Below are 16,161 nucleotides of genomic sequence, written 5' to 3'. Positions count from 1 at the left end.
CGAGGATATGTTTGGTTGTTAACATTCTGAACGAGCGGATCATTAACGCTTTGTTCAGATGTCTGAGATCCAGGATGGGGCGAAGGCCACCGTCCTTTTTCGGGACGAGAAAATAGCGGCTGTAGAAACCCACCTCGCTCAAAGAGGGAGGAACAGTTTCTATAGTGCCCTTCTCTATCAGTTTGAGCACCTCGGTGCGTAGAACATGTGACACATCTTTCCTCACTTTCGTCTCGACCACCGCTGAAAAGCGGGGTGGTCTGCGAGCGAATTGAAGTGAGTATCCGTGTTTTATTATGTTCAAAACCCATTTCGGCATGTCAGGGATTTTTTCCCAGGCTTCTGCTCGCACAGATATGGGCTGAATGCCGGCTGGGGGTGTGTCGCAGTGACTTATGGGCCCCGCTGGCAAATCGCTTTGTGCTAACACAGAATCTACAGCTCTCAGAGGCGCAGGTGCGCGCTGAGCAGCTGTATTGAATGCCGAGTGCAGAGGTGCGTGTGAGAGTACAGGCACATGCGCTATTTCCGAAATGCTGACAGCATGAGTGCTTGAAACTGTATGAACAGTGTTTTGAAGTGGGGGTGCATTCATCATTATGGGCACGCGCGCCACGTTCATAAAGCTTTCCGCATTTAGCGGGAAGTTTCTTAGCTCGCGCATTACATCTGTGATGTTTGCGGCATAGCTATTTGAAACTGTGTGGGTAGCTGTGTGTAGGGGTGCGTGCAATACAGCAGGCACACGCGCTACACTTATAGCACTTCCCGTTTTCACTGGGGAAGTGTTTATAACTGTGGGAACAGTGCTTGTGTGTAGCGGTGCATACGTGACAATAGGCACACGATCTACATGTTTGAGACATCCAGCCTGAGCTGGGGAGGTGTTTGGCACTGTTTGGACAGTATTGATATGTGGGAATGCACACTTTAGTGTGGACATGTGAACCCCTAGTGACACAGGCAGAAAATGACTCTTTTGGTGATTTCTGTGTGTCGCCGTAAAAACGGCGTTTGATTGCAGGTGAGCGAGTTTTATGACTGGCCCATTGACTGCTGTATAGACATTTCCAGCCGCCTGTAAGGGGACTGAGTAATGTTTTGAATGTTTGAGAGGAAGTAGTCCGGCATCTGCGAGACACATACTTCCTCTTTTTCTTCCTGCTGCTAGGAAGACTTACGAGGCTCCGTATTCAGGGTGATTCTGGGTCGAGGGCCTCGTTGCTCCTGCGGCTTTCTTCGGCCAGCGGAACGCGAGCGGCGTCGAGCGTCCTTCTCTGGTCTGCTCTTTGGCTGGGAGACGGGTGGCTCTGCCCTGGCTCGCTGCTGCTGCTGGGGCGGTTTTTGAGATGAGCTAGAGCGCTTAGGCAGGAAGTGATGCATAGCTTGCGAATCTTTCCGTGCCGCAGTGAAGCGCTCCGTGAAATCTCTCACCGTAGGTCCGAACAGGCCGCTCGGAGTGACAGGTGCGTCAAGGAAGGGTGCTTTATCCGCGTCCTTCATCTCCGTTAGCGTTAGCCACAGATGGCGCTCAAGGACGATCAAGTTAGCCATGGCCCGGCCAATGGATTGGGCGGTGGCCTTTGTGGCTCGAAGAGCTACGTCCGTAGCACTGCGCAGGTCCTTAAAAGCATCAGGTTCAGGTCCAGACTCGTCCATAGAGCGGAGAAGTTTGGCTTGAAACACTTGTAGAACCGCCATCGAATGCAGCGCTGACGCAGCTTGACCGGCGGCGGCGTATGCGCGACCGGTAAGAGCTGATGTGGTTCTGCACGGCTTCGATGGGTGAGAAGCTCTGGCCTTCCATCCAGCGGTGGAGGGTGGGCATAGATGGTTGGCCACAGTCTCTTCTAGGGGCGGAGTTGCCTCGTAGCCTCTTTCTCTCACGCCATCCACTGAGGAGAGCGAAGAAGAGAAAGAAGGCCGAGTGCGGGGCTTTCCACGACCTTGTGAGCTCGTCGTGCACCTCAGGGAAGAAAGGAGAGGGTCTCTGTTGGGGGGCCTGCCGGCGCCCCTGCAGGAACCACTCATCCAGCCGGCTGCGGGCGGGTTCTTCCGGAGAAGACCAGTCGAGCCCGAGGTCTTCCATGGCCTTAGACAGGATACGGACGATCTCCGAGTCCATACTGGTGCCCGCGCTCGTGTCCGCTGTTGTAGATGGCGCGGAGTCGAACGAGCCCGGCCAGTCATCAGATGCAGCGTCAAGAGAGAGGCTGTCATCCTTTCCATCGTCGTCCCCTGATGCGCCGAACGAGACGAGACCCACCGCTTCGTTGGAGGGGTGCAGGTCCGCTCTCGTGAAATGGACCGGCTGCGGGGAGACATCTGGTAGCGGCGATGCACGCAGGGACTGAGCCGGCGTGACATCACCGAAGTCGGGGTGCTCTGGCAGCCTCTGTGAGCGGCGCTTTTTCTTGCGCGGCTCGAACAGAGGTGGCAGCACGGGGGCAGCCGGCTCGCTTGCGGTGAAAACGGCAAAGCAAGCGCGCAGCTCGGCGAGGCCCAGGATTCGCATTCAGGGCATCCGCCCTGAATGAGTGCAGCTTCTGCATGGTCCAGACCCAGGCAGCGAGTGCAGAGGACGTGCCGATCTCCGTCGTGAAGAGGGCCTCTGCACGAGGCGCAGGCTGAAGGAATTTGAAACAACGCCTTGGAAAATTACTCTTTTAATTCTAAAAAGCCTCGCGGGGGCGAACGCTTGCAGAAGAAAAAGGATATGCGATGCACGCCGGATGGCGTAGCAGAAGGCTTCGAAGGCGGCTGAAGGTGCCGGCGTCCTCTCAGCAGTCCGGTCAACGGCAGCGAAAGACTCCAACAATCCGGAGGATCCAGCGAAGAGAAGGTCTTTGCTGAAGGAGATTAAATCTAAAGAACCGGAATGACGGGATGCTCATTATATAGCCCTCATATGCTAATTTCAGCAGGCTATGAGCGCGCGAAAGCGGGGTGCGCCCCCATTGGTGGCGCGTTCTAAATCGCCCCGTCATTGGTTCGAGCAGTTGCCGCAGCACAGCCAATGACCGAGCTGCTTCGCTCATCACTGTCTGCTGTGCAGCTGCAATGCGTTTTACATAAAGACTTCAATATTTCTCGAGAAACGGAGTTTTCCCATAGCGTAAGCTACTTACGCAATAGGAGAGACCTCTCAATAAGGGAACTATAATGAATATAGTATGCTGTAAAATCATTATGAACGAATTCTCCTAAAAGTGGGCTCACTTGAACAAAAAAGGGGGCCCCCTTTTAGGAGAATAATTTAATATAAATAATCTAATTTGTATCTGTAATTAGCTACAATAGCAAGTTCTGTGGTTGTCGATGAACTAATACATTTTCACATTCATTAGAATTAAAATTTCGTGTCCTGGTGTTTATTATTAATATAACAGATTCATTTATTCATGGATTTTTATTCCAGTGTGGCTGCATAGGATTGTTTCCAATTTCCAATAACTCCAGAGCGTTGTAAAGCCCAAATGTCAACATGTTTTTAAAAAGGATAGATAGAAAATTCACAACATGTTTTATATAATATTCCGCCTCAATCCATGTTTGTTGGCGTTTAGACTTTCGAAAACATTTTCACTGTGGTGGAAAAAACTTGCTGTACACAAAGCGAGGCACGCACCTTCCGGGGCAGTCTAGCAGCTAATATATAATATATATATAGGCCTATGTATTTGTATAGTCTAGCACTATTATATATTACAAAAAAAGATCGTATTATGTAGGACTATCTGCGTTCGCTTGGCGCTCCATTTGATCCATATTATTCTATTTTATTCAATACATTTTTAGGGTGATGACGGCATAAAATATGACGACAGACATTAGAAGCTTCATTCTAAAACCTCAATAGAAGTTCCGAATGTAAATATGACATGACATTTTGGTACAGTCTAGTATGAACGGTCAGAATGACCGCTATGGCCATTCTTGTAGTTATAGAATTCCGGTAGTTCTCGTGTTAAATTGTGAATTCTATAAGGGACTATAAAAAATGACTGCAAGCCTGACGGCTGATGAAAAAGGACCCAGGCTCCCCAAGGAGTGAGCCCGACAGGTTCTTTTCACTGGGGCCCGTCAAATCTAAGTAATCCCACCGCGTTAGTTTAAAATTAATCCATATAACTCCAGTGGTTAAATCAATGTCTTCAGAGGCGATTTGATAGTTGTGGGTGAGAAACAGATCAATATTTTAGTAAATTCTTACTATAAATTCTCCTCCCTTACTATAAAGTCTCCACTTTAACTTTCTGTTTCACATTCTTCTTCCTTTGATTTTGGTGATTCACATTCTTCATGCATATGCTCTCTACTGGGCAGGGAGAAACATTTCTAGCAAAAATTGGCTTCAATTTTGATCTGTTTCTCATCCACACCTACTATTTCACTTCTGAAGATATGGATTTAACTACCAGAGTTTTATGGATTAGTTTTATGCTGTCTTTTATGTGTTTTTTGAGCTTCAAAATGTTGGCACCAATTCACTTTGTATGGACCTACAGAGCTTTGATACTTTTCTAAAAATCTTCATTTTCATTTTTGGATTAACTATTCCTCTAAGTGCTGTTTCCATCCATGCAATGGAACGGCAGCTAAGGTAATTAATAAATGATGGACTTAAATATAAATTTGATTTATATTGGTTATAATTTGTGTCTGAATTATATTGGTAGAAGTCATGATCAGCTGAGCATCAGCTGGTTGCAGCTTGACTAATGTGACCTGCCTGAACTGATGCTTTGCTTGATTTTAATGGAATTTAATTGGAATTTTTGTGAAACTGAAATGCACAAATCTTGAAAATAGATTACAATATTTTTTGAGTGCAGAACAAATGATCAGTACAGGCTGGAAGATGGATATTTCTGCAGTGTTTTTGAATGAGTGAGAGGCCAGTCCATTAACATTAATTTAAATTACATCATTAATGTACATTTTGTATCACATTTAACTGTGTTAATTTTGAACAATAAATGGGCCTACATTTATGTGTTAATTGTCTTATTTTATATTGAGGCTTTAAGAGTGTAAGAAGAAATGTCTGAACCAACACCACCAAGGAAAAGAAATGGTAGAAGAGAAAGCATCGATTTACCTCCATGTAAGTCTTTTTTTATAAATATTGAATACGTTTAATGAATTAATATGTATATGCATAGAATTTCAAAGATATTTACTGTATATTTGAATGTAAATTAACCACTCATCTGGGCCCCGTTTCCCAAAAACAATTAATCTTAGTTATTAAAGTATTAGTTCACCCAAAAAATTAAATTTCAGTCATTGTTTACTCATGACTTTCATTCTTTTTCTTATCACAAAGAGAGAAATTTTGAAAAAATAAATCCTCTTCAAGCTTCAAAAAGACACAAAAGTATAATTCAGAAGTGTAATAAATTATTGTATAAGACATGTATCTTGTTCAGTAGGAATGGTGATCAGGTTTGGGGAGAATAAACCAAAATCGAATGTATTATTTATAGTGCGGTTGATAAACGTTTTTGGGAATTTGACTTTGTCCAATTCATGGGCATTTTTCCAACAATTGTTTACTGACTGATTATTTCAATTTTAATTGACTATATCACAATTCCAGTGGGTCAGAAGTTTACATCCACTAAATTGTGCCTTTAAGCAGCTTGGAAAATTCCAGAAAATGATGTCTAGCCTTTAGAAAATTAGCCAATTTGCTTCTGCTAGGCTAATTGGAGTCAATTGGGGGTGTCTGTGGATGTATATTAAGGCCTACTTTCAAACTCAGTGCCTCTTTGCTTGACATCATGGGGAAAAAAAAATATCAGCCAAGACCTCAGAAAAAAAATGTGGACCTCCACAAGTCTAATTCATCCTTGGGAGCAATTTCCAAATGCCTGAAGATACCACATTCATCTGTACAAACAATAGCATGCAAGTATAAACACCATGGGACCACGCAGCCATCATACTGCTCAGGAAGGAGACACATTCTGTCTCCTAAAGATGAATGTAGTTTGGTGCAAAAAGTGCAAATCAATCCCAGAACAACAGCAAATGACCTTGTGGACAATTATCTATATCCACAGTAAAACGAGTCCTATATCAACATAACCTTGAAAGCAAGAAAGAAGCCAGTGCTACAAAACCGCCATAAAAAAGCCAGACTACAGTTTGCAAGTGCACATGGGGGACAAAGATCTTACTTTTTTGGAGAAATGTCCCCTGGTCTGATGAAACAAAAATTAAACTGTTTGGCCATAATGACCATTGTTGTGTTTGGAGGAAAAAGGGTGAGGCTTGCAAGCCGAAGAACATCATCCCAACCGTGAAGCATGGGGGTTGCAGCATCATGTTGTGGGGGTGCTTTGCTGCATGAGGGACTGGTGCACTTGATGGCATCATGAGGAAGAAAAATTATGTGGATATGTTGAAGCAACATCTCAAGACATCAGCCAAGAATTTAAAACTTGTCAAAAATGGGACTTCCAAATGGCCAATGACCCTAAGCAAACCTCCAAAGTTGTGGCTTAAGGAGAACAAAGTCAAGGAATTGGAGTGGCCATTACAAAGCTTTGACCTCAATCTGATATTTTTTTTCTGAAAAAAAAATATTTTCTGAAAACTATTTCTGAAAATTTGTGGGCAGAACTGAAAAAGTGTATGTGAGCAAGGAGGCCTAAAAACCTGACTCGGTTACACCAGTTCTGTCTGGAGGAATGGGCCAAAATTCCAGCAAATTATTGTGAGAAGCTTGTGGAAGGATTCCCAAAATGTTTGACCCAAGTTAAACAATTTAAAGGCAAATCTACCAAATACTAACAAATAGTATGTAAACTTCTGACCCACTGGGAATGTGATAAAAGAAATAAAAGCTGAAATAAATAATTCTCTCTACTATTATTCTGACATTTCACATTCTTAAAATAAAGTAGTGATCACTGACCTAAGACAGGGAATGTTTTCTACGATTAATTGTCAGGATTTGTGAAAAACTGAGTTTAAATATATTTGACACCGTTTGCCATACTTCACTGTGGAGTATCCTACACGCCCTTGGAGCACCACCCAAGATCGTTGCACTATTCAAGCTGTTTTATAGCAACGCTCAGAGCTGTGTCCGTATTAACGGCAGAGACTCAGACTGGTTTCCCATCTCCAGTGGCGTTCAGCCAGGGCTGCGTGGCTGCTCCTGACCTCTTCAACTGCATCATTGACCATCTGATGTCTAGGGTTTGTGAGCGGGTCCCCGGAGTGTCCTTCGGCAGTTACCACCTGACTGACCTGGAGTACGCTGATGACACCATCCTGCTCAGCACATCCTACAGCCAGTTGAGAGACGCTCTGGGCATATACAGTGAAGAGGCTGAGAAGCTTGGCCTTCAGGTGAGCTGGACAAAAACCAAGTTTATGTATGTCGGTGATGGACCGCATCCAACCTCCCTGCAGTTTAGCAATGATATTGTAGAGCCTGTCAACAACTTTGTGTATCTGGGATCCTTAGTGACAGACAACGGGGACCTAAAACCAGAGATTACCCGTAGAAGAGCCCTGGCTGCGTCAGCTCTGCAGTCACTCTGGAAACCACTTTGGAGGCACCAGTCCATCTCACGCAAGACGAAGCTCCGGATTTACAACTCAGCAGTACTCTCCATCCTGCTTTATGGCTCGAAGACTTGGCCCTTAAATAAGACACTGATTACAAGATTAGATGGCTTTGATAGCAGGGCCCTCAGGACCATTGAGAAGATCAGGTGGCCCCAGCGGATTTCCAATCAAGTGCTTAGAGCCTGCACGTGCCAGCCCAGAGCATCTTGCCTGGCTGCGCAACGTCGCACCCGCTGGCTTGGCCATGTCCTCCGTTTGCCTCCTGACCACCCGACAAGAGCCATTCTCCAGTTTGATCCGAGAGTATGTAAACTTCTGACTTCAACTGAATATATACTTATTTTCTTATAAAAATGCATTTATTTCCATCTTAGGAAAGAAAACAAAACAATATGTAACAATATAATGCTTTATTAACATTTTCCAAATAAAGCCTTCCACAAGAAATGCACTAAAATAGCACCAATTCAAGTAACATTAAACGTCTAAGTGGGAGGTTGACTAATTGAAAGAATAGTATCCCCGTAGGTTGCATATTCTTTGCAATGGGCATTAAATCTCTTAAACTCTCATCCTCCAGCAGACTGTGACTATCCGCTTTGTTACAGCAATCGTGAAGCTGCGTTCATGAGTTGCTTCAGAGTGTCAACTCCAGCGAGCACCGCTTTGAACTCACTATGAACGTAGGTGGAAATCGGCGGGAGGGGGTCGGGGGTCAGGACCCCCCATATCTGAGGGTTGTCCCCCTCTAAAATATCATTAAAATATGTGTATTGTAAATAATATAATTGATTTATTCTTAAAATAATTGTTTAAGAAATAAAATAATACAAATGCAAACGGGGCAACAACAAAAAAACGTTTTAAACATTTTGAGTCCCCCCTCCCTTGCCTCACAGTGCTTTGGTCCACTGCCTCCGCCCCTTTTACCTCACCACCGACACACACACATTCCGGTGGCGGGAGAGAAGAACAACGTTTTTGAGTAGTTGTGGAACTCCAGTAAGTCAATGTTATTTTATTCACTTTAAACATCAGATGACGTGATTATTTTCTCTTTAATATAGATGATGCTGAGTCATTAATAAATCATGTCAAAAAACAAATATATGATTGTGTACTTGTGTACCAATGTACTTTTGTCACTGATGCAGTCTATGTTAGCGATTATAAAGTTTAACGTTACCCTTGTTTAATACAGTCTATGCTTTTACCTAGCTTGTTTAATACAGTAGTATATCCCCACTCACACACACCCATAGAGTGTAAGCATACACTACGTGATGTAACGTTAGTCTTGTAGATTAGACTAGTCCGGGTGCGCATTTTAGATTTTAACGCTTTCACTGTGATTTAGTCAGTTTATATCATTTAATATAGTTCATCTAATTATAATATCACACGAAGAGTGCAGTTTTTCTTGATTTTATAGAAGTTTAATAAACAAGAAGTTGATATTAAGTGATGTACATTTTAGACACCATATTGCCTGTTTTAGCTCCATGCTACACTAATAATAGTAGTAAGGCTTTCCTCGGTGTACACGTATCCTTGCAAGTACAATTTTGCCTGTATTATTGGTGTCCCCTTCAAAAATTGCTATTGAGAATTGTTATGTTTATTGCCCCCCCCCCCCAACATTTTGATGAAATTTTCACCCCTGACTATGAAAAGCGCTTCCAGACAAAAACGTCTCATTCTGCCTTTTGGTAATAGTTAAGACTTTATTTGCATCTGTTTCAATTAAAATGCACCTTACAAGTCCCATCTGTGAATGTTTTGTATATCAAATAGTGCTAAGAGCTCTGGTCTCCATTTTATCACTGACAGGGAAGCACTGTCAGAGATTCTTTTATCTTCTGAGATAACAACCTCCACAGCTCTATCATAGGAGAATATAAAGACCATAGAATGTCAATGGGGCCACCGTGTTATGCTACTTTATGCTAAGTTTGTAGGCTCATCTTGTTGGAAGGGTATCTTTGTGAAGTGTGCGTTAGTGTAATGACTCCAGGCAGACACATTACAAAGTTTCCGCCCTTCATACAAGTCTTTATGCTGTATTAAAGGTACATCCGTTAACTGCGAATTAGAAAAATGTACACGTTAAACTTTAATTGCATACGTTAACGTGTTAATTCTGACAGCTCTAATTATTTTGTGAAAATCCTTACTCTCCTGTGCATGTTCACAAGAGCAATAGCACAAACAGCCCCCGCTGGCAAGATGGGCTGTTAAAGTGAAAACTCATTTTCACAGCAAATTTTAGCTTTAATGGTCCCATCTTGCGAGAGGGTGCAGCTTAACTGCTGCTCTCATGCACTCTTATGAACACACACACAGGACAACAATGGTCTGTTAGGATTCTTGCTAAATTATACATTCAATTTCTATTTTTTTCACACTAAACTATATTGTATGCTTTTAGAAGAAGGCATGAGTTGCATACAATAATTCTGAATTATACTTTTGTGTCCTTCTTGAAGCTTGAAGAGGATTTATTTTTTCAAAATTTCTCCCTTTGTGTTAAGAAAAAGAAAGAAAGACATATGGGATTAAAACAAAACAGGGGTGTGTAAACAATGAGTGAATTTCCATTTTTTTTGGGTGAACTATCCTTTTAAGTGTGTTTTCTGAGAGTTATTTTATGGATTTTTGTTATTTTTTTTCATGCATTCCCCAAAGCGGCACTTAACACGAATGTGCGAGGACACACTTTAAATGCTACTTGAGAGAGTCACTGCCATGTGACAGTGTTGTGTCGCTCATCATTGTAACTTCATTTTATTTGTGTATAACTTTATAAATACTTATACTTAACATCGCTGGGAAATGTTTACATTTATTAACTACATTATTAAATGTAGTTTTGTGATCATTTTGTGCAGAATTAATGATCTATTACCTTTAGACAATCACCGCTTTGTTCATCAGATGTGCGTTTGCAATGTTTATTTTTCACAAATTCTGCGTGTCGAGGTGTAATTGCCTCCAGGGTCAGTAAAGACCTGCGTTGAGTCACTGTGAATGATCCTGCCAATGATCAAGCACATATCGAAAATAACAGGGTTCACTGTGTTGTCAGTGGAGTGCAAAGTAGAGAGCTGGAGGCTTGGCATTAGGTACATTGACCAATCAAGCGACGGAGCAAAACCATTTGCTCCCTAATGTGATAATGGCCAATGCTGCACATTGTGGTGCGGGCAAGAGCGCCTTTGAGTGTCTGAGAGGAAGATGAGGAGATTTTAGAAGAGTAGGATGGTGGGAAGACATTTTGACAAGCCAAAATAGACCATTTCACCCTATAAATATAACATCTCTATCCCTCTGAATTTTATTTGTAAAAAATGTGTGCTGCCACTTTGTATCAACTACGTGGTTGTGCACACAAATCTGTGTAGGTAATTTATTAATTTAGGCCTTATTATTTATTCTGTCATTTATGTATCTATTTTATGCATTTATTTTAAACTATACAGTATAATTATTACATTAGCCTAATTAAAATGATATAGGCTAATTTATATAAGTATACCTAAATAATTATATTCTGTATCCCCTGAGAGCTGAGCGTGACTGTTGTGTATATTTTCCATTTCTCTTTTTGATTTGTAACTATAGCACCTAATAAACAAGCAAAAACAAAATGTTTTTTTTTTTTTTTTGTAGAGCAAATAGTTTCCTTAAAAATGTATGCCAAACAGCAAGAATCTGATTCAAAGTAATGTCCAGCATTATCCAATCACTGCCAACCATGTTAAAATAAAATGTAGCATTATACAATTCTGAATCTATGTACTGATTATCATTATTGTCCCATGTCTGCCAAACATGTTGAGTGGCCCAAACATCATTTTTGGATTGAATGCACATAGCTGCATAGAAAGCTATAGGTATCCCCCTTTGCTCCCTATTTAATGAATTACTTAACCTCCAGAAGTCTCAGGACAGTATGAAATGCACCTTATTTTCATCCTAACTCCATATAAAGCCTCTGAAAGCACATTTTTTCAGCCTTTGGATGAACCCATTTATTCTCAATGTGAAAATGCACAGTAAATATATAGGAATGCATTTACTCATGTTAATTAATAGATTGTATTGCACAGAGATAATGTTTAACATAACAAAATGTATATTAAAATTAAGCTAAATGACCCATAGATGGGTTAAGTTATTCATAGAGTTGAAAGATATTCAAAATAACTAACGTGTGTTTTGTAATTTTTAGAGTGGTGCCAGTGTCCACATATGTTGACATCATGTTTATCAGTGTGCTGACGTGTGAAAAATTTACAGATAAAGCGGCAAATCAAATGAAACTAGAGACGCTACTCTTTACAACCAAACAAAAACTTTAAGAAATGTCTTATGTAATCTACTCGGTACAGCAGAAGCTAACTTTTTAAATGACAGCCTAGAGTCTTGTGAATAGTATTGAGTTTTTATTTATTTATTTAAATTATGCGTTGCATATAGCAAATCCAAAATAGCGAGTTCTCGCACGAGGCACTAGGATGTAGGTTAAAAAAGTTAAAGAATGAAGTATCTTGGTCACGTTTTATACTACTGCATAATGTGTAATAATCTCAACATTTACTTTATTAAATTGAATGAAGTGTAATTTTACAATTGTCTTGCAGGTGTCCGCATAAGTCTGCCTCCTTACAATGCTCTTAAGTGCTCTATGATTACTCCAGAGCACTCGTAGAAAGATATTCAAGTACTAAAGATACAATACTTTCGAACGTTTCTACAATATACTTAACAAGGCCCTGTTACATATTAATTAATGTCAATGATTTATTAATGTTATTATCAAATGATATTATTAAGTATTACCATTATAAATTCATATATGTATTCTATCTCTATTTTTAGCTATGGCTCTTTTGTTTAACCAGCTCCAGTGTCCAGTCTGCCTGGATATGCTCAGTAGTCCAGTCACAACTCCATGTGGACACAACTTCTGCAAGGCCTGCCTGAAACAATGCTGGGACAACAGTGAGGAATGCAAATGTCCATATTGTAAAGAACATTTCAGCCAGAAACCTGATCTCAAGATCAACACAGTATTCAAAGAGACTGTGCAACTTTTGGAGGAAAACTCAACAGGTATCTTATACATTTAAAAAATGTCTAACCTAATAATTCTATAATTCTGGTGAAGTGTTTCATAGATAGAAGGCAGAGTCCTCACCAGTACCATGGATGCAAAGAAAGAAGGATCAGGACCAAGAGAGAATCAGAATTTGCCTTTCTCAATCAGACTGTCTCAGACCTGTATTTGGACTGATTATAAATGAACAACTGAATTAACCAGTGTTGTCTTAACACACTGAAAATTTAGAAAATCCTGAAATTAAGACATTTATTTTGTTTTAGCCCTGTCATCTGCTAGCAGCCCACTGTCTGAAGAGCTCCAGTGTGCTATCTGTCTGGATGTGTTTAATGATCCTGTCAGCACTCCGTGTGGGCTTCTGCAAGACCTGTCTGGAAAAGTCAGACAGGTCTTGTCTGGGACATCTTTGAGAACTGCAACTGCCCAATTTGTAAACAAACATTCAGCAAAAGGCCTGATCTAAAGAGCAACACAGCTCTTAGGACAATTGGGCAAATCTTTGAAAAAATCACAGGTATATACAGTAAATATTTCAAAGCATTTGGAATGTGAATCCTGGAAAATATGCAATATGATGAAATATACTTTGCCAAGTCAAAATTGTTCAGTTAATTGAAGACCTCAGGGTTATGTTTTGTCTTTTCTCTGTGAAGGATATAAGAGGGAAACCATAATGACAGAATATTCACCACCATTTGAATCAAAGGCCCAAGAAGAAACTCTGGATAAACCTTCATGTAAGTCTGTGAGAGACTCAAAGAGAACTTTTGTTTCCTTCATTAAGATTATGGTAACAAATATGGATATATTACACCAGAACCTTCTTTGACAGTTTTTTTTTATTATTATTATTAAATAAATACATGTTTAGATAAAGTTAGTCTTTGTGTTCATGTATTATCAATTAAAGTTTATTTGCAATGTATGCAAAGTATTTTCTCATTTATTTTTTATATTTCCAGTCATGGGTTCTTCTAGCAGTGTTTTGTCTGAAAACCGTCAGTGCTCGATCTGTCTGGAGGTGTCCACTGATCCAGTCACCACTCCATGTGGACACAACTTCTGTAAGACCTGCCTGGAGGAATGCTGGGAAAACTGTCAGGATCACAGATGTCCATGCTGTAAAGAAATTTTCGGAGTGTTTGTGCAACTACAGTCTCACTCTGAAATCCTGATGTCCTGCTCTCACAAGGAACCAAAACAGGTGCCTCATCACAGAGTCTTGAATATAAAGAAAGTGAAAATGATTGACCTTGTGGAGGATCTGGAGAATTCTATATGTGAGAAACATGAGAGTCTGCAGGAGCTGCTCTGTAGAGATGATCAGTTAAGTGTGTGTCTATTCTGCACTGAGGAAGACCACAAGACCCACAACACTGTTCTTATAGAGAAAGAGAGTAGAGACATGAAGGTAAAGAAGCGTGACGATATTACAGGTCAAAAAGAAGTAATAGGCATTAACTAATCATTAATTAAAACATATACATTTATGCATCCTCTCATGACAGGCTCAGCTGACGAAGACACAGGAACGTGTGCTGCAGATGATCCAGGACACTATGAAGAAAATTCAAGAGATCCAACACTCAGTTAAAATGAGAAAAGTGAGTCTTACAGCTATTTATAAACTGGTCCTGTACAGAACAATTAAAGTTATAGCACAGGGTGTACTATAAAATTGCAATATCTGTGTTGATGTTTGATTTATTTAGCAAGTAAAGGTATTGCACTATAACTACTTTTTAGCGATTTATTTAGAAAAACTCGGAGACAGCAGACAGTGTTAAGTTCTGCACTATTCTGGATCGCTTCATTGAGAGATACTAGATCGTTTAGCCTACATGTATTCTAACAGCACACTATGACTTTTAGGATGTAGCTGTTATAAACAAAACATTTTCAAATGTAAGACAAAACTTGTAATAGTTTATGGCAATTTATACAATATCTACCTCTATACGTATATTCTAAAGCTTCATTTAAAGTACACAAATCGGCTGATGTCATTGCTTCTCATCTCTTACAGATGCCATTTCCTGAGCGCCTCTTGCATCTACAGGATGTAATTTGTCCAGCTGTGATGGAAAGCAAAAATGCTTCTCCAGTACTGAAGGGATGAAAGGACTGCCTTACCAGTTATTTCAACAACACACTGCTTAACCTGTCACATTTAACTAACTAATAATCACATAAAATATTTAGTGTATAACCACATTTAGTGTAGTGCAGCTCCACTGATCATTAAAAATGCAAATCTCCTTTTTAAAAGGACTTAGGGCAGGGAGATTAGGAGTCAGGCCTGTCTTTTAGGACTCTTTAGGTTTTCTTGTTGTATCATTTACAGAATCATAGTTTAGTTCATAGTTTGTGGCAGGTTGATGTGGTCTCTGCGGACCACATCAACCTTAAATTACACCAGCAGGTAGAGATTGTCCCGTAAGAAGCAATTACAAGTTAATAGTTTAAACCTTAAACAATTGCAGGTTACCAGTTTTTACCAAGGATTAAACATATGGGACCCTAAAGATGAGATGACCGAGAAAGTAATTTGTTGTGATACCAGTTCAGACAAAGATTGATTGCATTTGTTTGGTTTTGTTAATCTGAATCTCATCATGTAACCCTGACTCTTTTGTTCGTGATACAGGTCACAGTATATGGAAATTATAGCAGCATGTTTGTGTAGTATATAATTTTGTGCATATATTTTCTTTGTTTCTCCTTGATTTAAAGTTTGAATAAAATAATCATACATATGGGGGTATTTGTTTATCTTTTTCTTTATAATATACAATATATTTGACATATAAGTGGGATAAGCTGCAACAAGGATGTTGCAGCAATATAAAGTATGTTTCCACAGCATAGATTGCATGTTAGGCTGCAAATGCAGGTCTGCAGCCAGGAATCCTGGTGCTGGATGACACTTAGTGGAAGGGAAGGATATGTTAACTCTAAAAACTATTGAATGAATTTAGAACAATTTAAACTCTTTGTTTGCTTAAGAAAGCCATGCAGCAAACCTGTGGAGGTTGGAAGCCTCTATCTTTGGTATGGGTTAACAAAAGCAATGCATAAGAGTCAGTAGTGGATTAATTTGTGTATTTTTGTGTGTCTGTTTACATAAAACTTTATAAATGTACAAAAGACAAACAGCAGTTTTCCATAGAGCATTAGACCCTCTGGGAGATCTTTGTGATCCAATAGGATACTCTTTACAACAGAACCATTAGATCTGTGTGATTGTTTTGCAGCATCTTTGTTTATTTGCACTTGGCTTTACTTTTGTGCATATTTATATTTTGCACTTAATTCTTGTATTCTTTAAAAAAAAAAAAGAAGATATACAGGGGAGGCATCCTCCTCCCTCAAGTGGTACCCTTCCTGCAGGCTCATCCTGACATGACCCTCCAGCATGACAATGCCACCAGCCATACTGCTCATTCTGTGCG

The 16,161-nt window shown here is 40.4% G+C and overlaps 1 protein-coding gene across 1 annotated transcript; it reads left to right on the top strand.

The window, feature by feature from the left end:
• The first annotated feature begins 3,961 nt into the window (after window positions 1-3,961).
• On the top strand, window positions 3,962-15,425 carry zgc:153151 (uncharacterized protein LOC751646 homolog). The gene is given in 9 exon segments (XM_052139196.1): window positions 3,962-5,107; window positions 12,469-12,702; window positions 12,973-13,063; window positions 13,065-13,101; window positions 13,103-13,223; window positions 13,363-13,446; window positions 13,672-14,120; window positions 14,218-14,313; window positions 14,736-15,425. Coding segments are annotated over 9 exon segments (1,269 nt in total). The 5' UTR covers window positions 3,962-5,043; the 3' UTR covers window positions 14,829-15,425.
• Window positions 15,426-16,161: the final 736 nt, after the last annotated feature.

This window comes from Xyrauchen texanus, chromosome 2 (genome assembly GCF_025860055.1).
Source record: "Xyrauchen texanus isolate HMW12.3.18 chromosome 2, RBS_HiC_50CHRs, whole genome shotgun sequence".
NCBI classification, from domain to species: Eukaryota; Metazoa; Chordata; class Actinopteri; order Cypriniformes; family Catostomidae; genus Xyrauchen; species Xyrauchen texanus.
The sequence above is the reverse complement of the archived record's forward strand: the minus strand, read 5'-3'. Positions and strand labels throughout refer to the sequence as shown.